This window comes from Ochotona curzoniae, unplaced genomic scaffold (assembly GCF_017591425.1).
Source record: "Ochotona curzoniae isolate NIBS_2020 unplaced genomic scaffold, NIBS_Ocur_1.0 contig_3498, whole genome shotgun sequence".
NCBI lineage: Eukaryota > Metazoa > Chordata > Mammalia > Lagomorpha > Ochotonidae > Ochotona > Ochotona curzoniae.
In genome coordinates this window covers 11,897,821-11,923,403 of record NW_024465885.1, presented here as the reverse complement: position 1 = coordinate 11,923,403, position 25,583 = coordinate 11,897,821, and the positions used below count along the sequence as shown (strand labels likewise).

Sequence of the window (25,583 nt, the reverse complement as noted above, 5' to 3'; positions counted from 1 at the left end):
TTCGCTGTGAACCATAATGTCCAAGCATTGTTAGTAGCTACTGGCGAGGAACTGGTCAAAGAATGAACTCCTCAGGCAGTTAAACCTGGGTAAACTTGCCCAATAGTAATTTTATGTTAGTATTCTGCGTGTATGATTTCATAAATACGGGTCCACCGAGAATGCGCTAAAAGTAGCCGAGTTTAAGTACAAATACGGAAAAGAACTAAACCAGGCCCAGTCCACAAGCCGCTGGAAACCCGAGCCTAAGCCCCCTGTCCATCCACAGGCCGGGAGCCTAGTGCGCGGCGCCGAGCCAGGAACAGGCGGCGCCTCTCGTGACGTTAAAACGCAGCGCCTGCCGCGGAGGGCGGGAGTTCCGGTTGCACTGAGGCTGCGCTCACCGCTCGGGTCGCACACCGGTGCTCGGCGCGTGGGCTGCACGGTGACCTGCTGGGCAGCGAGGCCGAGTAGTGAGCTGTGCGAGGTCGAATCCCGCGCTGTCTGGACTCCCTGCGCGCCCGTGGGAGAGGCTGTGCACTCTCGGTATGCGCTGCAGCTCTTCCAGGGCGGGTGCTGAGGGTGGACGGGAGAACGCGGACGCTGATCGAGGGTGCCCAAGGGAGTGGATGGAAAGAAGGGCTGCCGGGATTAGAAGCGGCGCCCATATGGGATCCTGGTACATACAAGGCAAGAACTTGAGCCACTAGGCTAGTGCAGCAGGCCCTTGTTACGACATTTTTTAGGCAAGTGATTTTAAAAATTTTTATTTTATTTTTTAAAGATTCATTTGTTTATATTGAAAAAGCAGATTTACAGAGAGAGAGAGAGAAAGATCTTCCATCTGCTGGTTCACTTTCCAAATGGCCAGAATACCTAGAGCTGGGTCAGAGCTGTGCCAATCCAAAGGGAGCCAGGAGCTTCTTCCAGATCTCTCACATAGGTGAAGGGTCTCACAAGAATATGGGCCAACCTCCACTGCTTTCCCAGACTACAGTAGGGGACCTGGAAGAGGAGTGGAGTAGCTGGGACACGAACCGGGACCGGTACCCATTGCTGGCTCTTAAAGTCAGAGAATTAGCCTGTTGAGCTGTCATGCCAGCCCCAGTATATTGCTGTGTCTTCCTGAGTTGAAAACATGAAGGCAGGCCCAGCGCGGTGGTGCAGTGGTTAAGGTCCTCACCTTGCACGCCCAGGATCCCATATGGGCACCGGTTCTAATCCTGGCAGCCCCGCTTCCCTTCCAGCTCCCTGCCTGTGGCCTGGGAAAGCAGTCGAGGACGGCCCAAAGCTTTGGGACCCTGCACCCGCGTGGGAGACCCGGAAGAGGCTCCTGGCTTCGGATTGGCACAGCATGGGCCGTTGCGCTCACCTGGGGAGTGAATCATCAGAGGGAAGATCTTCTTCTCTGTCTCTCCTCTCTGTATATCTGCCTTTCCTATAAAAATAAAATAAATCTTTTTAAAAAAACATGAGGGCATTGTACAGTGCCTTTTTTCCCCCAAAGATATTTCTTCAGATTTTGTATTGTAAAATGCCAGATAGGTTATCTTTTTCTTTCTTCTTTTTTTTAATAATCTTACTTAGTTGATTAGGGTACAAAGGGTCAAGGGCTACAGGAAAGTGGATAAGACCATTGTTTCCCCACTAATATCATTTTTTCCCCCTGCATCTGGGGTCAGGGGAGAAAGGGAGAGGCTTCACCCAGCCTCCCACCCATCCCAGGTCCCTGATGTGAGGCACACTCTGAGGGTCCTGCACAAGCAGTTCTGATAATTCAGCAGGTCTGAATTGAGGCCAGTCTCGCTGTTCCAGTCGCGTTGAAATCTATTCAGAATCCACTGGCTGACATAGTCTCTTCATGGTTGGGGTTCTGAGATCAGCAGTTCAGTTGGAGGCATCTCCAAAGAAACCTCATCTGAGGTGATCCTGCCAGACCTGATTCTTGTGTGTGCTTGCCAGTACAGAGTCTGGCACAGTCCATCGCCCCAATCAGCTTATGCATATGCTGGTGGTTGCAACTGCTGGGTCAGTTCTGTCTCCAGCCCTGTCTTCCTCCTGAACCAATGGGTGTTGCAGTCCAGCCTGATCCTACCCACTTGATACTCAGCCCTCACACAAACCAGTGGGAGCTGCAGCCTAGTTGGGGCAACTTCCCATAACCCCCACCAGGCCTGCCCCCTGCCCTGGTTCCCAAGCTTGCCAGCATGTACCACAGACTGATGCAGTTGTACAGTGCCTTTTCACCTACCATCATCTTCTGCATTTCTGTCCTTTTTTGTGTCAGATCTTGTTTTGGGGTATGTGCCTGTGCTTATCATAGAGTTGAGAATATCATGATCTCAGCTGCATCTGTGGTACAAAACCCTTGTTATCCATTAACATTGACCCCTGGGCCACTATATAAAAGTATATGCAAGTTATCCTTTTATGAACTTCATGTCTAAAATAAGGTCCCAAGTAAGTTTGGAATTTTTTGCCCAGTGAATAATTACATCCTCTTGGCTGCTGGAGTCTAGGAACAGCGGTAATGATGTAGACCTGGTGTGATGGATCAGTGCCTAAGTCCTTGCTTTGCATGCACTGGATCCCGTGCGGATGCCAGTTCATGTCCCAGCTGCTCTACTTCCCATCCAGCTCCCTGCTTGTGGCCTGGGAAAGCAGTCAAGGATGGACAAAGCCTTGGGACCCTGCACCCGCGTGGGAGACCCAAAAAAAGCTCCTGCCTTCAAATTGTCTCAGTTTTAGCTGTTGCAGCCATTTGGGGAGTGAACCAGCGGATGGAGAGCCTTTCTCTTTGTCTCACCTTCTCTTTGTAAAATCAGATGGAAGATCTTCCGCTTTGTCTCTCTCCCTCTCTGTACATCTGACTTTGCAATAAAAATAAATAAATCTTTAAAATAATAATCTTTTTTTAAAAAGGTAATGGTGCAGAACATAAAGTTGTACAAAAGTTATATAACTTGTAATTCAGTACTTGATTATATTTTAGTCCCTCATACATACTGATGTTAGTTGGGAATTTTAAAAATTGTCTTTTAACTGCATTTTTCTTCTTTTGCAGGAGTTTTTGTGTCTCCGTTTTTTTCTTTCTTTCAAAATGAATGTTAATGTCACATTAAGACCTTTAGCCAGGTTTCTGGTGCCATTTACCCTTCATGGAAAGAGAAATAATTTATATTCATCGGTTTTACATAGATGCATGTCTTCCAAAATACCAGCTATGCCCCTTCCTAATAAGGAGAGCACATCCACTTCTCAACAGCTAGAACTGGATGGATGGAAAACTACAATGAAATCTAGTGTGCAAGAAAGTATTTCAACAGGCTTGAGGGACAAGGATGAAGATCCTCTAGTTGCCACCAGAGAGTTAATTGAGATGTGGAGATTGCTTGGCAAGGAAGTACCAGAACACATCACTGAAGAAGAGCTTAAAATCATTATGGAATCTCCTTCTAAATCATCAAAAAAGAAATATTTAAAGCATTTATATGTTAAGGAAAAAATGAAAAAAGCCAAGCAAAGAAAAAAGGAAATGAAAGCAGCAGCAAGGGAAGAAGCAATGAAAGTCAAGCTGCTGGAAACCCCTGAGGAAGATAAGCAGCAGAACTTCCTGTTCCTACGACTTTGGGATAGAAATATGAACATTGCCATGGACTGGAAAGGTGCTCAGGCCATGCAGTTTGGACAGCCTTTAGTGTTTGACATGATGTATGATGATTACATGAAACCAAAAGAACTACAGAATGCTGTTTCTCAACTCTTGGAGAGTGAAGGTTGTAACAGAAGAAATATTGATCCTTTCCATATTTATTTTTGTAACCTTAAAACAAATGGTGCTTATCATACAGAGTTAGTGAAACGTTATAGAGAAAAATGGGACAAATTGCTTTTAACAGCAACAGAAAAGTCTTATGTTGATTTATTCCCAAAGGATGATATTATATATTTAACTGCAGATTCTCCAAATGTTATGACTACTTTCAAGCATGACAAAATTTATATAATTGGCTCATTCGTTGATAAGGGTATACAACCTGGAATATCCCTAGCCAAGGCAAAACGATTTAAGTTGGCAACAGAAAGCCTTCCATTAGATAAATATTTGCAGTGGGACATTGGTACCAAAAATCTTACCTTGGATCAAATGATGCGTATTTTGTTATGTCTGAAAAACACTGGTAATTGGGAAGAGGCGCTAAAGTTTGTTCCTAGGAGAAAACATGCTGGATTTCTGGAGATTTCTCAGCAATCTCAAGAGTTCATTGAAAACCTGAAGAAAGCAAAGACTTTTAAATCATTTCCCAAAAGCTCTTTAAATGTCCTTACACGGAAGAGACAGCTTAAATGAGAAAATTTGCTAGCTTAAAAAATAAATGGGTTGACAGTAGTTTTATTAGTGGTTTCTTTTTAAATGGAAATCATTTTCTGGTTTTTCTAAACTAACTGGGGAATTATGTCTTTGCCCGATCAATTGAGTATCTGCAAAACTTTTTGAATGTATTTTGTTTACTATAAAAGGCAATTAATCAAAGTAAGGAGTTGTTGATGTTTGTTGAACAGAAAAATCTTAACCCAGTAAACAGTTACACTATTGATCACTATTGATATGGCTTTTTTTTTTTAAAACATTCTCTTAGTTTCAGACCTTAAACTCCTTCTTAAATACTCTTTTATTTATGTAACAGCTATTTATCTGTGAAAAATTTATTTGGAAAAATATTTCTAAACTTCAAGTGATAGTTCATTTATTGAAGTAAATTTTCATATGCTGAGCATGTCATATGCACTAAAGAAACATTGTTTACCTGCATCTTGGTTAAGTAAAAGGCTAAGATACATCTTGGCCTGTCTTGGAATTTGGGTGTATTATGAAAAAAAGTTTGTAGGGGGTCAAACTAATTTCTTTTTACAAAGAAATTTTATTTAGCTAATGTTGATGTGACTTGTATCCTGCTGCAATACAGATAGCCTAATGTCCCCGGAATTCATCCATGTTGTATGTACCGCATCTTTCTTTAAAAAATTTTATTTATTTAAAAGGAAGAGTTATTCATTTATTTATGGGTCAGGGAAGAGATAGATTTTTTGTTATTTCATTCTTTAGATGGCTGCTATGGCCAGGGCTGAGCCACACTGGCTCCTAGTTCTTATGAGTACAGAATTCAAGAAGTTGGCTTAGCCTCTCACCTGTCTTGGCCTTTGCCTTCGATGCTGTGTCCTATCAGTGTAAGAGCCCAATTCAGCATGACATGTGCTCCATCCTGGTTTCTGTTCTTTCTTTTTTTTTTTTTTTTTTAAAGATTTATTTTTATTGGAAAGGTGGATATACAGAAAGGAGAGACAAAGAGGAAGATCTTCCTTCCAATGATTCACTCCCCAGGCGGGCGCAACAGCTGGAGCTGAGCCAATCCGAAGCCAGGAGCCTCTTCTGGGTCTCCCACGCGGGTGCAGGGTCCCAAAGCTTTGGGCTGTCCTCGACTGCTTTCCCAGGCCACAAGCAGGGAGCTGGAAGGGAAGCGGGGCTGCCAAACCGGCACCCATATGGGATCCTGGGCGTGCAAGGTGAGGACCTTAACCACTGCACCATTGCACCGGGCCCAGGTTTCTGTTCTTTCTTGTGAGTTGTGGTTTGCTTGGCCCTGCCTGGTCCATTAGGGAGATGATTCAGAACTGGAACAGCCAAAACAGCCAGTACTTGAACTAGTGCGCATATCACGCTGGCACTGTAGGCAGCAGCTTAATCAGTTATGCCACGCTGCCGGGCCCCAGCATCACCTTTTAAAAAAAGATTATTATTATTTTAAAGATTTATTTAATTTTATTGCAAAGTCAGATGTACAGAAAGATCTTCCATCCGATTTTACAAAGAGAAGGCGAGACAAAGAGAAAGACTTTCCATCCGCTGGTTCACTCCCCAAATGGCTGCAATAGCCAAAGCTGAGACAATTTGAAGGCAGGAGCTTTTTTTGGGTCTCCCACACGGGTGCAGGGTCCCAAGGCTTTGTCCATCCTTGACTGCTTTCCCAGTCCCTAAATTTTTTTAATATCTATTTTTTAAAAGATTTATTTATTTTTATTACAAAGTCAGGTATACTGAGAGGAGGAGAAACAGAGAGGAAGATCTTTCGCCCAATGATTCACTCCCCAAGTGAACACAACGGCCAGTGCTGCACCGATCCAAAGCTAGGAGCCAGGAACTTCTTCCAGGTCTCCCACACAGGTGCAGGGTCCCAAGGCTTTGGGCCGTCCTCAACTGCTTTCCCAGGCCCACAAGCAAGGAGCTTGATGGGAAGTAGAGCTGCCGGGATTAGAACCGGGGCCCTGTGCGTTCAAGGTGAGGACTTTAGCCACTAGGCCACCACACTGGACCCTTTAATATCTATTTGAAAGAGTTTCCAGAAATCTATCCATTGGGCAAATCCTCAGATGGCCACAACGGAGTAGCACTTTCCCAGACCAAAGCCAGGAGCTTCATCCAGGTCTTTCATGTGGGTTGCAGGGGCCCAAGGACTTGGACCATCTCCCACTACTTTTCCCAGGATGATAGCAGGAAGAATAATCTATACCACAACTGTAAACTTACTCCACACCGGCCCGGTAGAAATTTAACCATCTATATATTCACTTTTTAAATTGTAAATTGTTTGCATGTAATTTGGTGATATAAAGTGATACAAATATGGACTTCTAAGATTTCTGGTAGCTGGGGCAGTCTTCTGGCCCAAGAAGACACTTAGGATTCCTGCATCCCAGACTACCTGGATTCAAGTCCTGGCTGTGCTCATTCCAGCATTTAAAACATAATTTGAATAAAATATGAACACTAACTACCTTTTAAGTTGTTTTTTTTTATTAAGCGAGCAGCTACCATGGCCAAGCATCTGTTAGAAATTTAACCTAAGAAATAATGCAGTCCTAATGTTCCAGGTAAGTATTGCTTTGCAGTAACAATGTACTCAGTAGTACTGTTACTGCAAACACAAAATTAGCAAATGGTAGTCCATTTAAATCCACTTCTGTGTGACCCCAAACTGCTTCTCTGCCTTGCACACCACCTCTTCATTCCCTAAACCATTTGCAGAGCAACTTGCACTCATGGCTTTCAGTGAGTATTTGCTGAGATTCGTATAATCTAGATCCTGGGGAAACAGTGGTGACCAAAACTGTCACACACAGGGCAAGCACAAAAGAAGTTCCTGGCTCCTGCGCTGGATTGGCTCAATTGCAACCGTTGCAGCCACTTGGGGAGTGGCCACAAATGGAAGATCTTTCTGTCTTTCCTTTATAAATATGCCTTTCCAATTAAAAAATAAATTTTTATAATAAAAATGGAAACAAACACTAAGTACCCGCTCCAAGATAAGCTTCCTGCTTGCTTTTACACGTATAATAAAGATAGTGAGTCATGGACTTCAAGCCAGAGCACACAGTGAGGGAACAATAAGCAACAGTATACCTCGCTTGATCCCCACAAGCACCTTCGGGGATGCTATCACTATCTAGTTTCAAGAGCTGTCAATCAGCGCCTCAAACCTAACTTTGATTCCTAAGACTAAACCCTAATGTTGACTGCATACTGCAGGGAAAATCCATTAAGCGCAGCTTCCCAGCAATGCAGGTAATCCACCCCATTTGGTAGAAGGCTGCATAAATATATAGAAAAGGAGAAGATGAGACCACAAAAGCGGGCTGGTTCCTAACCTAACACCTAGACTGCATTCTACTGATCCCCGGAATCCACCAAGTCACTCAGGAAGGGGGGAAAAAAAAAAAAAGCTCTCAACTTGAAAGATTTTGACCTGGGGAGAAGTCGTCATCATTCCGCTTCTCCACCTGGGGACACTGTCTTTCTCTGGTTCCCTGCTCAGATATTTAAAGCAGGGTAATTCCGCCTCGGACTAATGTAGGTGCAATCGATGGTGCAGGGAAGGCGACTAACACTTGAGGGCGCCCTATAAAAGCTTACTCCCTGGGAAGCAAGGAAAAATCAAGTTATTTTTTGGTCCCAATACGTAGAAGAGGCGCACACACGTGAGGCAACTAGGGCGGCGCGAACAGACCTTGATGACGTCGAGTTTGCAGAAACCTACGCTCCACCCACGTCTCCAGAGAGAGGCTCGCAACCGGCTCCGACCCCTGAGCTCCTGCACCGAAGAAAGCAAGTCTCCACCCAGCCCTCCACAGACACCACCCACTCGCCTCTTTCCCAGTGCCGCGGCGGCTGCTTCACGACGTCACATCCGCCTCCGTTGGCCCGGGCCGCTCTAGGCTGCCATCTCGTCGCCGGCCCCACAGCTCGGTGGTCGCTGGGCGGGGCCGTGACGTCTCTGGCGTGGCTGCAGGGGAGGCCGCGGCGGGGAAAATGGCGGACGGAAAGGCGGGAGAAGAGAAGGCTGAAAAGCCGCAGCGAGCTGGAGCCGCCGGAGGTGAACACAACCCCAGCGTCGCGGGCTGCGTGGGATGTGTCGGGCTTTTCTTTGAGTTCCCCGGGGTGGGGGGCGCGGGGTGGGGGCAGGACTGTGCGGGTCTGGCATTCACTCGGCCAGGTGCTGGGCCCAGACGAGCCCCAGGCACGCCCGTGAGGCCCACTGGGCTCTGGGCCTTCACCCGCCCTCCTTGCCGGGCGAGCGGGCAGCTGGTCGTCACCTTGTGGCCCCAGCTGGCCCCAGCGGACGCCGCTGTCGGAAGAGAAGGGGAAAGGGGCGCGAGTAAGGAGCAGAGAAGCTCGGGGGTGGGACCGGGATCGGCGGTGCAGGAGCCGCGTCCCGCCGCACCGGGGACGCAGCTCACGACACGCAGGAGGCTCATCACACGACACACAGGCATCCCCGGGGCCGGCGCCGAGCGGCCAGCGCTGGCCGCAGGCCGACTTTCCGCCGGCCTCTCGGTTACACGTAGGAGCGAGTGAGGCCGGCGGCTGCGAAGGCGGGCGGGCCGGTCCGGGGTGGAGAGGAGTGCCTTCGCCCGCCTCTGCTGTAAGCTCCGGTCTACAGCCTGGCGGCGGCGGCTGCTGCTGCTGCTGCTGCTTTGGGTGTTCTTTTTTTTTTTTTTTAAAGAAGATCTCTCTCCTCAGACCGTTGCCAGTTGTCCGCCAGCCGGTTAGTTAGGTTGCTGAATTGGCGGGTGTGAGTCTTGTATTTTGTTACGAGGTTAACCAGGTTAGGGGTTAGCCTTATTTTACGCAGCGCCGTCAGTTGGGGTCTGGTGCTTTAAGGAAAACAATAACCCCACTTTATTGTAGGACGGCGGTGGCTAGACACGTGCAAGCGGCCGTCATGTTTTGTTCAAAACGCTTTTAAGTATTCTCAGAGTGTTTCATCTGGAAAAAAGAATAATGGAGATAAATAGTGTAGAAAAACAGCAGTGCAGCAATGTTTAATGAGTTGTGGATAGCAGACATTGAAACGCTTGAGTGTTGTGTTGCGTTGCTTTGAGCTCAGAATTTCTTTTTTAAAAAGCCTGTAGAGTGCTGTCATTTGAAATTCCCTCCTCCTCACTTGAACTAGTAAAGAGCTGATGGAAATGCGAAGTGAAGCACCAAGTGCTGCCTCGGGAGGGCCCCACCTCCCACCCCCCAAAAAATACTGTCTTGGAAATTGTCAGGTATGATTGCACGAAAATTTAAAATCAGTTTAAAGAATGACTTAAGCGTCGCAAAGATTCTAGCCACTCCTCCACATGCTCTATAGCCTGGAGAATCTTCCATGGCTTAGCCTGCCTTACTAGAACTGCAGTGTTGAAAGCGCTGCCAGAGTGTCCCCGACGTGTCAGCACAATGTCTTTGTGCACTTGACCGATCACCCTTTCAGTATACATACTAGATTTGTCAGATGAATATTGAGATTTACCTTTTAGCATTTGGGGAAGGGTAATGTGAGTTATCAGAAAAGTTCTTTTTTTTAATATATAAATCAAAATATCCCTTCTGCCTAGTTTGCATCATTTTCTGTACAAGAAAGCAGGACTGTTGCATATAAAACATTTTTAGGTATCAGGTTTTTTTTTTAAGGATTTATTTTTATTGGAAGGGCACACCTACAAAGAGAAGTATAGAAAGAGAGAAAGAAATATTTTCCATCAGCTGGTTCACTTCCCAAGTGGCTGCAACAACCAGAACTCAGCCAATCCAAACCCAGGAGCCAGAAGCTGTTTCAGGGTCTCCCACAGGGCCGCCTCTCCTGCCTTTCCCAGGCTGCATGCAGGGAGCCAGCTGGGAAGTGGAGCAGCTGGGACATGGCCTTAGTCACTGTGTCACCATGGGCCGGACACCATGCTGGGCCCTAAGTGTCAGATATTTTAATGAAATTGTGCCTAGGAATCACAAAGTGTTTAATTCAATGTATATTATCAAATTGGTAATTATGTAGTACGTGTCTTTTCTTTTTTAAAAAAACTATTGGGATCTTATAGCATGAGTTTGTGGATATTGAGCAGTTCACTAAACTGGAAGCATAGTTTTTTTTTTATGGGAAGATTACTTTTATGGTTGACGTTAATTTATGTGAGAGAAGCTGATTACTTAAACTGCTTGGTTTCAGGTTTAAAATAGACTAAGGTTTTGTGTAGACTTTTTTTTATCCTAGATTAAGATTTGTAGCTCTCTGAAATGAGAGGGGACGAGAGGAAAACTGTTCATAATCGCAGCCTTCTCCGGCGTTGCGCTAGGTTGTGCTGAGAAGTGCTTCCACTGAAATTGTCACTTTCCAACACACTAGTAGAGGCTTGACTGTTTTTTTTTTTTTTTTAAGGCTGTTTAGTTTTATTTGAAAGGCAGATTTATAGAGAGGGGAAAGACTAAGAAAGATCTTCCATCTGCTAGTTCATTCCCTACCCGCAGCTGGGAGCCTCCCACGGGTTCAGGGTCCCACATCTCTGAGCCATCCTCTGCTGCTTTCCCAGGTCATAAGCGGGGAGCAGGACGGGAAGGAAAGCAGGCAGGACAGGAAACTGGCGTCCATATAGGATACTGGCATTTGCAGGTGGAGGATTAGCCAGGCCTGACTACATTCTTTAAATTGTGCAGCTAGTGAGATGCAAATAGATCCTGAAGGCTGCCTTTCTTAAGAGGTAATTCATGTTTGTGCTCCAAACCCCCCCCCCTTACTCTGTGGAGAAGAAAACAAAAACAGTACCTTCTGTGAATTCTGTTTCACACAAATTAAGACTAGTAATTTGATAGACTTTATCCATGCTTCGTGCTGTAAATGGATGTGATTTTATTTTTGGATATCCTTTTTTGTTGTTGTTGATTAAGATTTATTTATTTTTATTGGAAAGGCGAATATACAAAGGAGGAGAGGCAGAGAGGAAGATCTTCTGTCCAATGGTTCACTCCCCAAGTGACCACAATTGCTGGAGCTGAGCCAATCTGAAGCCAGGAGTCAGGAGCTCTTCTGGGTCTCCCATGCGGGTGCAGGGTCCCAATGCTTTGGGCCCTCCTTAACTGCTTTCCCAGGCCACAAGCAGGGAGCTAAATGGGAAGCAGGACTGCCAGGATTAGAACCAGTGACCATATGGGATCCCGGCGCGTGCTAAGCGAGGACTTTAACCACTGCGCTATTGCACCAGGCCCTATTTTTTGGATATTCTTTGTATTTGACTAAAAGTGTTCACAGTCCTAATTTGTGGTCATCAAAAATTTTATTGCCTGAAGTCCTCCTAAGTACAAAATGTCTCTTTCAATACATTGAAAAGAAAAGCTCCAAATCCTAAAATAAAATTATGCGAGCTGTGGCTTATAGTTTTCAAATTATATATATATAATTCTCATATATATATATGAGAATGGATTTGTAAAAATTGTTGAAACAATTGCATTATTATCCTAGGTTGGTCAATTACAGTTTCCATCTTAGTTTATTCTGCTAACTTTCTTTTGCAAATGCCTTGTGTATTCGCACGATAATTGTTAGGAGGGTTAGATAAGAGTAAAATAACAGTGTGCCATATTGAGCTTTTTTAAAGATTTTTATTTTTATTGAATAGGCACATTTACAGAGAAGCAGAAACAGATCCTCCATCCCCTGGGCCGCTTCCTAAATATCTGTAGCTGGGAGCCTGGGGCTTCTTCCAAGTCTGCTCATGGGTGTAAAAGGCCCAAGGACTTGCCATCTCTGCTGCTTTCTTAGGCACATTAGTAGGGAACTGGATTGGAAGTGGAACAGTTGGGACCTGAACTGTCATCCATATGGGATGCTGGCACCACAAGCCAAGGCTTACTTAACTGTGCCATGGCATCTGCCCCCACGTTGAGCTTTTTAAAGCTAGAAATGAGGGCCAATAATGCAGCCATCTTCATGCCCTGCTGTCCTCACCTCTTCACTGAGCTAAGCAAACTGGTAGTTTTTAGTTGCTTTTAAGGGGAAAAAAAGAGAGAGAAAGCCAGTTATTTACTATGTCTAGAAATTGCCTGATATCAGTCATATATAGAAATTACCTAATAGACATGCTTAATGTTGACCTGTATTATTTTTGGCCTCATTTGCCTCCTCTAGTAGCAACACAGATATGAATAAAGTTGAGCTGCTTATACTTACTGAGTGGAAGAGAATTCTCCCTGTCCCTTTGTATGATTTTTGCTAGAGCAGTCCCCATGGAAATTTTTATCGTGGCATAATGGCATTAGACAAAATTACATTCCATTTGTTAAGACATAGGAATTTGGCTAGTTATGAACTTTAATTTTTTAAGGGTTTTTTTTTCTTTTTAAGTTTTTTTTTTTAATGTATTTATGTATTTTGAAAGGCAGCATTATGGAGAAAGTAAGAGACATATAATTTGTCCATTGGTTCACTCCCCAAAGGGCTGTAGCATAGCGGGAGCCAAGAGCTGCTTCCAGGGCTCCTATTTGGGTGCAGGAATCCAAGCACTTGAGCCATCTTCCCAGACACATAAGCAGGGAACGAGCTCAGAAGTGAAGCAGCCAAGTCTCGGTGCTCAAAAGGGATGCAAGCACCGTGGGCAGTGGCTTAATATGCTATACCATAGTGCTGGCCCCAGATCTAATATTATTAATATTTTTATCAATGTATCTGAGAGGCAGAAATCCCATGTGTATGTCTTAAACTGAATTGTTTTTCAGCTATTGAATAGCAATCTTTACCTCTTCAGATGCTTTTGTAGTTCCAAATATAGATAATGGTGCCTGGCACAGTGGCCTAGTAGCTAAAGTCCTTGCCTTGAACCTGTTGGGATCCCATATGGGTGCTGGTTCTAATCCCAGCAGCTCCACTTCCCATCTAGCTCCCTGCTTGTGGCCTGGGAAAGCAGCAGAGGATGGCCCAAAGCCTTGGGACTCTGCACCTGTGTGGGAGACCTGGAGGAAGTTCCTGGCTCCTAGCTTCAGGTCGGCGCAGCACTGGCCATTGTGCAGTCACTTGGAGAGTGAATCATCGGATGGAAGATCTTCCTCTCTGTCTCCTTCTCTCTGTATATCTGACTTTGCAATACAAATAAATAAATCTTAATAAGTAAATGCCTCCAAAGGCATGGTTAGGGCTCATTAAAAATATACATATATATGAATAATGACACCTCAGGCAGCGCTGTCTTTGCTTTTTAGGAAAATCCCCAAACCTAATCCTGTTTAATTCCCTCCCTTTCATTGTTACAACTTTCACCGCTTGTTCAAAAGGAAAAAAATTCCTGTATTAAGTTATAAATATTTGTTTATTTGAGAAAGAGCCCCATCCATTGGTCCACTCCCCAGATTCCCTCAGTGGCTGAGGATGAAGTCAAGAGCCAGGACCTTATTCCATTTCAGAGCTGTGTATGCTGCGGGAAATCTAACTTAAGCTGTCCCCACTGCTTCCCAGGGTCTACATTAACCAGAGTTGGGTATTAAACAGCTGCTCTGAAATGGGTAGTAGATAGGTCTTAAGTGCTAGGCTAAAATTCCTGCCTCTTTAGTCTAAACAAAGTCAGTGTTCCATTCAAAGTGTGCATTAATTTGTAGTCACCACTCGGAACAAATCTGTAGCCTCCAGTCAGTCATTTCATCCTTATCAATCTACGTACTTGTTTGTCTCCCATTCTAGTGTTTTGTCCTGTTTTGTGAGCTATTGTCAAGGACATCCCTACAGTATCTTTTTCTCTAAAAAACAACTCATTATCCGGTGTAGCAGGATGCATTCAAATGGTAAATTGGCAAACTGAGGGAAGAAAATGAAATTGTCTTCTGTCTGATCTCCTAGTATGTTCTTGACCTGTCTTATATGGGACCTAAAGCACTCAGGAGATGACTTAATTTAGTCATTAACAGAAATTAAGCAAAATTGTTGAAAGACATCTTGCCTTCCAAGCCTACATTTGTCTGCCATCTACTGTTTGATACTGTGATTAGCTCAGTTTTCTTTCATTACAAACCAGAATATAGAATACAAAATGTGAATTTTTTAAAAATAAATTTTATATTTAACGTAAAACAAATGATAACCAAGCTTTCTTAGAATAAATTACTCGAGATGAGCTTGGAATATTCCTTTAGATTCTTAGTGAATCTTTAAGATTGTGTGATATGCACATGAGGAACACATCATTAAGAAAATAATTCTAACTTGTATTAAGACTGTAATTTGGGTAATGACTTGTTCATGGCTAGGTATTTGTATAATTTATACTATTGAAAGATAGTAGAATATACTAATCAAATGCATTATCTTAACTGTTCAAAACTAATTTGTTTAATTTTCTAAAAAGCAAAATTACAACCAGATTGTACAATTAATTTACTATTTAGTTAAGGGTCTTTACTTTTCTGTGAACTCTGTGTTTATAATTTTAAATTGCTCTGTATTTTATGCTAGTTAATTCAAGGGAGCCTCTTCTACTGCCACACAATCTCAGTTCCTGCTGTATACTCTAACAAACAGTGGAAGAGACTGTTGGGTCAGTAGGTGACAACTGCAGAGGTATCTTCCTTGTAACGATGCTTTTTGAGGTTGCTGCTCCCATCAATCTGCTCAGTAAAAATAGCTCATCTTGGTAAGTTGTTTCGACTTCACCAGGACCTGAAGAAGAAGCAGAAAAACCTGTGAAAACTAAGACTGTTTCTTCCAGTAATGGAGGGGAAAGTTCCAGTCGCAGCGCTGAGAAGCGATCAGCTGAAGAAGAAGCTGCAGACCTCCCAACAAAACCCACAAAGATCTCCAAGTTTGGATTTGCCATAGGTAGTCAGACGTCAAAGAAAGCATCAGCCATATCTATCAAACTTGGATCAAGTGTGAGTTCTTATTGTATATATTTTTTTAAGTGAATATTTAAGGATTTGTTTTTGGAAACTTTTTATTAGATTATGACAAAATAAGTATAGTTACTTTGATGTACATTACTTGAGATGTTCCCCTTTGATGTATGAAGTTTCGTGTAAAAGTTATTAGTATGCTCTTTAAGAAAGGTCTAAATAAACCCCATCTTAATAAAATGATTTTGGGGGTAAGCGTGATGCAGTATATTAAACATCCTTGAGATGCCTGCATCCCATAGAGAGCCAGTTCAAATCCAGTTGTTCCACTTCTAATCCAGTTCCCTGTTAATACAGCAAGATGGTGGCCCCTGCCACCCTTAGAGGAGGTTAAGGTGAAGTTGGCTCTTACTTTTCCGTATAGACCATTTGGGAACAGGATGGGTGATGGAAGCCCTCTGTCCAGTTATGCTTTTCTAGTAAGTAAATCTTCAAAAAATAATAGTAAAATGTCTTTTAATTAATGTCTGGAGTATTAGGATAAACTTTTTAGAAATATATAACTTATAAAGTAATAACCTATAAAATTGTTACAAGTTGAACAAACTTTTGAAAAATATTTTTTAAAAGTTTAATCTTTTTAATACTGGTAATACTAAAAAATTAGAATCTTAAAACTTGTTAATTAAATTCTGTTTATTTATTGCTTTTTATTAGAAAGGCAAACTCCAGCAGCAGACAGGGGTGATGCAGACCAAAGCTAAGAGCCTGGAACTTCATTTGCTCTCACATGTAAATGAGTCACCTGCTTCCCCCAGTGCACATTTGCAGGAAGCTAGACTCAGAGGTGGAGCTGGGACTGTAATCCAGGCCCAGGAAGTTGTTAACCGCTTTCCCCAGGTGTTTGTGTCATTAGTAAGTTATTATGAAGAGCTTACCTTGATGGTAAGAACTTGTGGTTATTTTAACCTGCAACTACAAATGAACATTAATACTTTATATCTATAATAATGAATAATTTTATCCACTGTTTTAAAATATAAACCATGATTTAGTATTTATTTACCATGGGACCTCTGGAAGTATTTGAAATATTAGGTTGAACTATGTGAACTATACTTAATAGTTTACTTATTAAGTAAACTTAATAACTTACTTATTAAGTATACTTAATGCTTAATAACTATACTTAATTTTGACCTTCAGCGTAAGTTTTATATGATTTATTAATAGTGTGGTGTTATTAGCTTTGGAAAATGATCACCAGTACCTATATGGGATCCAGCACATGCAAGGCGAAGATTTAGCCACTAGGCTATCGTGCAAGCCCTATATATATATATAATTTGAAAGGTAGATTTACAAAGAAAAGGAGGAAGGAGAAAGCTTTTCCATTTACTGCTTCACTCCCCAAATGGCCACAGTGGCTGGGGCTGAGCCAGTCCGAAGCCAGAAGCCAGGAACTTTCCTCTGGGTCTGCCACGGGGGGTGCAGGGTCCCAAGGCTTTGGGCTGTCCTCTATTGCTTTCCCAGGCTAGAAGCAGAAAGCTGAATGGGGAGTGGAGCATTGTATTGATTTCAATGGCTGTTTAGGAAGGTTTTATTTACCTCTGACGGTATTCGTTAGATAATTGATACTAAATGTAGATCCTAGCTACATAACCTATTACAGGAAGAAAATAAACACAAATTGATTAAAAAAGCAAAACTCCACACTGATGATCCAAGTTGAGTGTTTAAAGATAAATTACTCATATCACTAAACAAGTCTGTGTGAGACTGATTTGCTGCTTGTTTGTTTTTTCTGTTTCATCTCCAGAAGCCTAAGGAACCTGTTCCAACTCTTGCTCCAAAAACCCTTTCAGTAGCAGCGGCTTTTAATGAAGATGAAGATGTAAGTTAACACCCGTTTTGTTTACTTCAGTTCTTTCAGAAAGGAATAAGTGATGGATTATAGGGTGTGTTGGTATTACTGAATTTTCTTTATATCATTTTTTATGTGAAATTATAAAAAGATGTTTACTTTGGTGTTTATCTGGAAATCTTTGAGAGGCTATCATAATATAGTATGTCAAGCCACTGCCTGATGTACCACCACAATGACCGGAGCTGAGCTGATCCGAAGCCAGGAGCTTCTGGGTCTCCTGCACAGGTGCAGGGTTCCAAGGCCTTGGGCCTGCCTCAACTGTATTCCCAGGCCACAAGCAGGGAGCTGGAAGGGAAGCGGAGCAGCTAGGATATGAATAGGCGCCCATATGGGATCCTGAAACATGTAAGGTGAGGACTTTAGCCACAAGGCTGCTATGCAAGGCCCGCTACTCTGTTTCTGATCCACCTCTGCTAACAGGCCAGGGAAGCAGCAGCAGATTGAAGCACTTGAATCCTTGACGCCCACATGGCCCATCCACAGCCTTGTGGCCATTTTGGAGAGTACTCTCGTGAGTGGAAGATTCCCACCCCTCCAACCCTGGCCCCCCTCTCTGTAACTGCCTTTCAAGTAAATGAATACAGTCTTTTTTTTTTTTAAGCTTTTGAAAGGCAGAGAGAGAGAAGGAAAAGAGACCGATGCAGCCACTGGTTCATCACTGCATGGACACAATGGCCAGGGCTGTGCCACTTGGAAGCCAAGAACCAGGAACCCCATCTGGGTCTCCTACATGACTGTGAGGGGTCTGTGTACTTAGGCTGAGCTGGTTCGGGAACAGGAGGCCCGGGCCTGAATCAGGGCTCTGATAGAGGATACAGGCATGACAGTGCAGCACAACCCCAGCTCCGGTGCTTGCACTTGGAAAGGCAGCTGTTACGCTTGTTTTCTATATCTCTTAGAGCATTATCTTACATACTGCTGATGATTCTGAGAAGTTCTGCTCATTAGGCATGCATTCCAGGGTGCGTGTAAGATGTGTCAACTGCGGTTCTCACAGTGCCTCCTATCTTAACATTGTTTATAATGACTAATGGAATCTTTAAGCATAGAGTAATTTTTGTATTAGTCTCTTAACTTCCACCTCAGATGGGACCTAGCTGCATAAAAACGAAATGCCAACAGGGTACCTTGTTTCCAAAAGCTGTATGGATAAAAGTTATAGTTAGAAGTACAGATAAAGGAATAGAGTGATTTGGAGAAGTAATTTGGATCTGATGCTAAAACATTATGCAGTGGGACAGCTCAGTGGCTAAATGCTTGCTTTACATGTGCCAGGATCCCATATGGGTGCCTGTTCATGTCCTGGCTGCTCCACTTCCCTTCCAGCTCCCTGCTAGTGGCCTGGGAAAGCAGTCAAGAATGGCCCAAAGCCTTGGGACCTTCACCCATGTGGGAGACCCAGAAAAAGCTCCTGGCTTCAGATCAATACAGCTCTGGTTGTTGCAGTCACTTGTGTGGGAGTTGGGGGCTGGGAGACACGGGGGATGACAAATCTGTCCCATTCTCTGTAAATCTGCCTTTACAATAAAAATGTTTTTAAAAACGTAAATAAGTTTAACAATTTCTTAAGCTTTTTTCCCTCCAGTTTCTGAGTTGTAAAATGAAGACTTTTTGTTTTACTTAAAAGTTTCATTTATTTGAAAAGTAGAATTACCAAGAGAAGTAGGGAGGGAGGGAGGTCTTTGCTGGTTTACCCCCAAATGGTCAGTGAACAGTTGAGGCTAAGCCAGTATGAAGCCAGGAGTTAGGAGCTTCCTCCAGGTCTCCCACAGGGCTGCAAGAAGGTTCCAAGCACTTGAGCCATCTTCTATGTCCTTCCCAGGTACATAAGCAGGGAACTTACTGGAAGTGGAGCAGTAAGGACAGTGCCCACAGGCGATGCTGGCACTGCAGGTGTCAGCTTAACTTTAAAGGCAGGGTGAAAGAGGGAGAAACACACGGAGGCACATCTGCCATTTCACTTCCCAAGTGCTAGGGCTAAGGTCAATACTGGACTGCATCTTCCAGATAGGTAGCAATACTAGCTGTCATCTGCATTTGGAGTGTGCATTAGTGAAAGCTGGAATGAAGAGATGGAGCCAGGGATTGAACCAGTGATGGGGATATGCCGACCAGTGTTCCCAGTGCTAGGCTGAATGCCTGAGATCTGAAGGTTCAGTTTACAAGATAGATTTGTAAGCCATTTCTCAAAGTTCTGGGGTCCTGTGGAAGTATCTTAGGAGCTACTGTTGTGTGACTACTAAGCAGAGCTCTGATCCTCTGCCCCTGTTGAACTTAAATTTGTTTGGTATTTCAGAATCCAAGGAAGATTTTTTTGGGGGAAAAATTTCATTGCCACCAAAAATAAAGGAGGGGGAGCAAAAAGCAGTAACTTAGCTAATATTTCAATTTTTTCTGGCATCTTTACCAACGGGTTGTTTAATCAAACCCATTTAAATCTATGCAAGGATAGAAGGGTGATAGAAGAAAGTACATGTGCTGAAGTGCAGAGGCCTGGGGCTCCTGTGGTGGCAGGGCAGGCTAACCCGCTGCATGTGGGAGCCAGGATCCTGTATAGGTGCTGCTTTGTGTGCAGAGGCTGGAAATTATAATCACCTTACGTTAGCATAACTTGCTTTGTATATAACAATTTGGCATAACTTTAATTTACTTTGAATGTTTAAAAATGTCAATGCAACTTAACCCTCTGTCTGTAATGTGTTTAATCAGATTTTAAAACTTGTTTATTTTTATTTGAAAGGTATAATGTATTACAGAGAGACAGGGAGAGAGAAATCTTTTAATTTGCTGGTTCACTCCCCAAATGGCAACAACAGCCAAAGTTGAGCTGATCTGATGCCAGGAGCCAATAAAAATAAATAAATCTTTAAAAAGAAAAAAAATGTATTGGAAACAGTGACCACACACACCCCTTTTCCCTAACCCTCTATCCTTCCCATCGTGATCAACTATGTAAAAATCATCTCAAATAAAAATGAAAAAGAATTTTTTTTTTAAGTTGGCTTAGCAGTAGCATTTTTACATAGAAATATGCCCAAAGGGAACTTGTCCTCCAGTTTTTAGCAGCTATGGGGGCTGTCTGACTTGAAGCTTTTGAGAACATGCAGTACACTGATGTGGCTGAGAGTGCACGGATTCGCCTCAGAATGGTTTGCTGTTCGCCAGCTTGGTGACTTTGAGCAAATTATTACCTCACCTGCAAAATGCAGCTAGTAATCATTTCCCTTTGGTGGGATTGTTATGTTGGAGTATAAAAGTATATATTAAGGCACTTTATAACACACTGTGAAATAGTGTTAAATAGTGAAATAGTTTTGCTTCTAGAATATAAAATTTTTTATCTTTTGTATTAATTGACCTAATTATGTGAATGAGAGGTCTCATAACAAACATTATGTTTTACAAAAAAGTCTAAGCATGGGTTTATAAATTTTGCACAAAATAAACATCCTTTATATTTTTCCATGGGTTTTTAAAAAATATCTTCATATTAATGGGGTACATTGATAACTATCATGTATGTAATATCATGGTATTTTTACAAGTTGTAAAAATACATGCCCACTCTACTCCAATCCACTTGAAACGCAGAATGACAGAAAGGGAAATAGTATCTTCATGTGCTGATTCCCTTCCCAGATACCCAGAATAACTGATCTGTAGCAGGCCTAAGCCAGCACCCAACATTCCAGTCGTATTTCCTGTGTTGGTGGCAGGGGTACCGTGACTTGCTGTTTCCAAGGATGTGTTAGCAGAAAGCTGGATCAAACCGATACTCTGATACAGGATATCAGCACCCAAGTAGCAGCTTAACCCTCTATGCCACAGCGCCCAGTCCCACCCCCCCTCACTTTTTCTTTATGCAAAATCAATACCCTAGAAGACAAACCATTTCTTTTTTTAAAAAAAATCAAATAATGGGCCTGGTGCAGTAGCCTAGTGGCTAAAGTATTCGCCTTGCATGCAGCAGAATCCTATATGGGCACCAGTTCTTATCCCGACTGCTCTACTTCCCATCCAGCTACCTACTTGTAGCCTGGGAAAGCAGTGGAGGACAGCCCAAAGCCTTTGGACCCTGCAATCACATGGGAGACCCGGAAGAAGCTCCTGCCTCCTGGCTTCAGATTGGCTCAGCTCTGGCCGTTGTGACCACTTGGGGAGTGAGCCGGCTGACAGATGATCCTCTTCTGTGTCTCTCCTCTCTGTATATTCAATTTCCAATAAAATAAATCTGTTTTAAAAACTCAAATAACACTAGAGATACATAGTACACTGATTTTTCTCCTTTTATCAAAATTCATGGTATTAATGCTAAAGGACCAATATGAAACTTTGTAGTTATCAAGTGAATTTAAGAAATTTGATTCATTTCAGTTTACTATTTTTTTCCTGCAGAGTGAACCAGAGGAAATGCCTCCAGAAGCAAAAATGAGAATGAAGAATATTGGGAGGTATTAAATTTTTATATATTGTAGAAAATTATAAGGGTATAAGAATAAGTCACACATGTTTTTCTGCATTTAAGTTTGTGGGTTGTGGGGGTTTTCCTTGTTTTGTCCTTTTTGTTTCTCTAATTTTTGTTTGTTTGACAGTCAGAGGGAGAGAGGAAGACACAGAAAGACAGCGAGATCTTCCATTTGCTTGTTTACTCCCCAAATAGCTGTAAAAGCAGGGCTGAACCAGGACAGGTCCAGGGACGGGGGTTCTTCCTGATCTCATGTTGGTGGCATGAGGCTTAAACACTCGGGCCACTTCCACTGCTTTCCCCAGGACATTAGCAGGGAGCTGGATTAGAATTGAAACAGCCAGACGTAACCCGTCACATGTATAGGATTTTAGCCTTGCAAGTGGCAGCTTACCCAAGCGTGCCACAATGGTTGCCCTGCATTTGAGCAAAACTATTCTTGTGCATTTGGGCAAAACTATTTTCTCTATACTAAATGATAATTGGGATTTTAAAATTCAGAAGGACCTTAAGTGTTTGTTTTTGTTTTTTTAATGAAATTTACTAATGTATTGAGCCAGCACCATGGTGTACCAAGCTAATAACCTCCAGCTTTAAGCACCAGTATCCCGTGTGGGCCCCAGTTGTATCCCAGCTGCTCCACTTCCAACTCAGCCTCTTGCCTTCTGGCCTGGGAGGGCAGAGGAAGATGATCCAAAGCTTTGGGCTCCTGCACCCACATGGGAGACCCAGAAAGAGACTGTTGGCTCCTGGCTTCAGATGGGCTCAGTTCCGGTCACTGTAGCCATTTGGGGAGTGAACCAGTGAATGAAAGGTCTGTCTTTCCTCTGTACGTCTGCCTTTCAAATAAAAATAGCATGCTGTTTGATTTTTTGTCTTTGTATAAATAAATGGATTACCTAGTAGAGTAGTAAAAAAGTTGAACTTTACTTCAATCCATAGGATATCCCCATTTCTACCAAATATATTACTCCCAAAGAACTAGATGCTAAATCCATGTCAGACTGTGATCCAAGTGGGAACAGTGCTTGTGTGAGTGCCTGCCTGCTTGATGGCCTTTCATGCTGGAACCTAAAGTAACAGTTCCATCTGACCTTATTGCCCAGACTAAACTCTCAGTATTTATGTATTCAGATATGAGATTGGAACAGAGGCTCAGAAAATTACATTGAGCCTGTGTGTGATGAATCTTTTTCTTTTCACAAATGGTGATGGTGAGCTACTAGATTGCTCTTATAGTCTTAATAATGAGTTATAAGTGATAACTTCTAAAAATTAGAATTAACTTAAATGTTTATTGTAAACATTTATTAACCTCTGTACTTCAAGACCTGAATCTGAAATCTAGAATTGTGTTTATGGAAATGATGGTTATAAAAATTTCTTTAAATGCTTCTGTTGTTCAGCCTGTGATATTAATAAGCAAATATGTATTGATATGTTAAAAGGCTTCATATGACATTCCATATCGATTTTCTTTCTTTTAACACAGGGATACACCAACATCAGCTGGACCAAATTCCTTCAATAAAGGAAAACATGGATTTTCTGATAACCAGAAGCTATGGGAGAGAAATATAAAATCTCATCTTGGCAATGTCCATGACCAAGACAATTAAATGATGTGTTTTCCAATTGGGGCGTGGGTGGGTGTAAAGTTAAAAGGAACAGTTTCCTTTTTTAAAGAATGGTATAAGACTATCTTTGGAGCCGCTTTTTTTTTCTTTTTCATTTACTTTTTTTTTTTTTTTAAGATTGAGTGGTACACTAATAAAATGAGAGTTTGAAATTAGAGGTAATTTATGTTTTATACACAGATTTCAGACATTTGCTAATTTTGTAGTTTCATGTGATTAGTTTCCAAAGGTTACAGATAATAAAGAAATCAGAAATGGTACCTTTTTAAGAATTGCATATTTTTTTAGACACAACTATTAGTACATTAAGAGGGAAGCAAAACTTTATTGTCTATTTAAAACTGCAAGCAGTTTCTTCACTCCCTCATTACCTAAACTGTCAGGCTCCCAGGAACAGCCTTATAGAGAGAGGGAGTATTGTTTTGACAAAAAAAAGTTACTGAACTATTGACTGAAAGTAAATTTAGATAAAATTAGAGTATAGCTTTTTTTCTTTGTGGGCATTCATTTTGTTTTATGTCATTATAAACTAGGTATTGCATTGCTGTCAGTGGATACCGAGGCTTAGCTCTTTTAAAAAAATTTAATTTTTTTATGTAAACTATGGAGAAATTGCAATTGCCTACTTCTTCTGAATGGGTCTTGTTGTCTACCTTCATTAGTCCTCAGAGACCATTTGCTACCAAAGTAAATCAGTATTTTGAATGTGCTTCTCTTAGTTTCTGTTTATTAGCTAGTTCTTGTACGCATTTCCACCCTAACTTGAGGCAAATCAGAAGGAAGCTGTTTCTTTTAAAATACAAGCCACCACCAAAAATTTACGTGTACATATTGCTTAAGTATTTGGCTGTTTTTTATTTTTTAAAAGGTATAAACACCAAAAAAAAGTAACATTGTATAAAGATGAAAAATGAGAAGATGCACTTTCTGTAACTTTGTCTACACTCTTAAGTTACTAACTTGTGAAGTCATATTTGAATTAAACTCACTACAATTACATGAATTAGTTTAAGAATATACATATTGACCAGTGGCCTCTCAAAAGCACATTTTAGCTACTGAAATAGTGAGAAACTGCATCTTCATATTTTATGGAATCTTACCACATATACTGTTAGATTTGTGTATTGTAAGGTGTTTGTTTTGTATTTTTGTATTGCATATGACTTTTTCTTTTAATGCTGACAGTCAAACCCATTTTTAAAAACATAGTCACAAACACAAGAAAGAGTACAATGATTTCCTTGAAAACTAAAATTTAGAGGCAGCTTCAGACTTGTACTGGTGGTAACTGCTCACTAAGCTCTAATAGGGGATAACTCCGGAGAAGCAGCCTGTGTGTATTCCTAACACATTATTCACTTAAATTTATGTCTAGAATAAGCCCCAAGTAAAACAATGGAAATGTATATAGAACTATTAGTTCTTACATTTTATTATATCAAGATACATAAATTTAACTTACTTTAATGTAGGCAGAGTATCCATTTTTGTCCATTTAACTGTTGTTAAAATAACATCCCTCTCCTATACATTGATTTCTTGACCCAAATTGGAATACTTAACCTAAAGTCAAGATAGGAGAGAGGTGATTGAGATGAATGTCTTTACTAAAATACCAATAAATTTCTCAAACTCAGTAGTGTTCTTATTTTTCTATTCTACTTAATTGTTGCTTACTGACTTTTTGTTGGTTTCCAAAAAATGAGACAAATGTTAGGAGTGTTGCTATTGTGCAGATTATTGACAAAATAATGGGAGACTTAAATTCTTGCTTATTAGAATCTACTACCTAACCATCAACACAGGGTTCAATGTCGCACTTGAAGACTGAAACCAAACCCTCCATTTTCAAGAACTATTTGTCCTGTGGCTTTGAATATAAAGACCATGGGGGGTGTGGGAATCTAATTTCTAAACAAGGTTTTCTTAAGATGTTTGAAGGACACTGGCTACCCACACAAGTTCAATATTCCCATTTCCTCTGATCATGTTTTGATGTTTCTCATCTCACCATCTTTACAAGTTTGAGTTCTTGATGACGCAGTCTAAGACCACATGGATTAATTTTCCATCACACTGGCTTAGGACAGCCTCGCTCCCTTGGGATTAAAGCAGCCTTTTCCCTCAGCTTCTCTGACTGCTTGACAAGAATTCAATCAGGTGTCAACTTCCTCCACAGTCATTTGTTACTGCTGCTGAGCAAGTCATTCATATGAGAAAGGGTGAACAATATTTTAGAATTAATATTCACTTTTAGTTTAATTACAAATGCAACATAGACTTTGAAATATTTTCAAAGTATATCAAGGCTAAGAAGTATTGAATAAGCTATATCATTGATTTTTGGGGGGTGGGGATTTTTCAGCTTTTAAAAGAGGCGTTAGAGAA

At 41.9% G+C, this 25,583-nt stretch overlaps 2 protein-coding genes and 1 long non-coding RNA gene across 9 annotated transcripts; 2 read left to right on the top strand and 1 right to left on the bottom strand.

Annotated features, from left to right (window-relative positions):
* Positions 1–383: 383 nt before the first annotated feature.
* Positions 384–4,330, top strand: TRMT10C (tRNA methyltransferase 10C, mitochondrial RNase P subunit). The gene is made up of 2 exons (XM_040980556.1): positions 384–525; positions 3,044–4,330. Exon 2 carries the CDS (start codon positions 3,080–3,082, stop codon positions 4,328–4,330), a length of 1,251 nt encoding a protein of 416 aa, XP_040836490.1. The 5' UTR covers positions 384–525; positions 3,044–3,079.
* Positions 2,608–5,256, bottom strand: LOC121156718. Its single transcript, XR_005883916.1, has 3 exons — positions 5,170–5,256; positions 4,117–4,252; positions 2,608–2,631 (listed from the first exon to the last, which is right to left on the bottom strand). It is a non-coding gene; the product is annotated as an uncharacterized LOC121156718 (long non-coding RNA).
* Positions 5,257–8,236: 2,980 nt separating this feature from the next.
* LOC121156715 (PEST proteolytic signal containing nuclear protein) lies at positions 8,237–24,831 on the top strand. Of its 7 annotated transcripts, none has more exons than XM_040980547.1 (5): positions 8,282–8,408; positions 14,988–15,202; positions 16,983–17,057; positions 21,486–21,541; positions 23,048–24,831. In XM_040980547.1, the coding sequence occupies exons 1-5, from the start codon at positions 8,345–8,347 to the stop codon at positions 23,172–23,174; spliced, it is 537 nt and encodes a 178-aa protein (XP_040836481.1). In that variant the 5' UTR covers positions 8,282–8,344; the 3' UTR covers positions 23,175–24,831. The 7 variants fall into 7 exon arrangements, with proteins under 7 accessions (XP_040836489.1, XP_040836481.1, XP_040836486.1 ...); XM_040980552.1 differs by having other exon boundaries at positions 8,309–8,408; positions 14,988–15,149; positions 17,029–17,057; XM_040980549.1 differs by having other exon boundaries at positions 8,309–8,408; positions 16,986–17,057.
* Positions 24,832–25,583: the final 752 nt, after the last annotated feature.

Coding starts and splice junctions, on each gene's coding strand:
- LOC121156715 (XM_040980547.1), top strand. CDS start 8,345: ATGGCGGACGGAAAGGCGGGAGAAGAGAAGGCTGAAAAGCCGCAGCGA. Junction 17,058..21,485: donor CTTTTAATGAAGATGAAGAT/GTAAGTTAACAC, acceptor TTTTTCCTGCAG/AGTGAACCAGAGGAAATGCC. Junction 21,542..23,047: donor AGAATGAAGAATATTGGGAG/GTATTAAATTTT, acceptor CTTTTAACACAG/GGATACACCAACATCAGCTG.
- TRMT10C (XM_040980556.1), top strand. CDS start 3,080: ATGAATGTTAATGTCACATTAAGACCTTTAGCCAGGTTTCTGGTGCCA.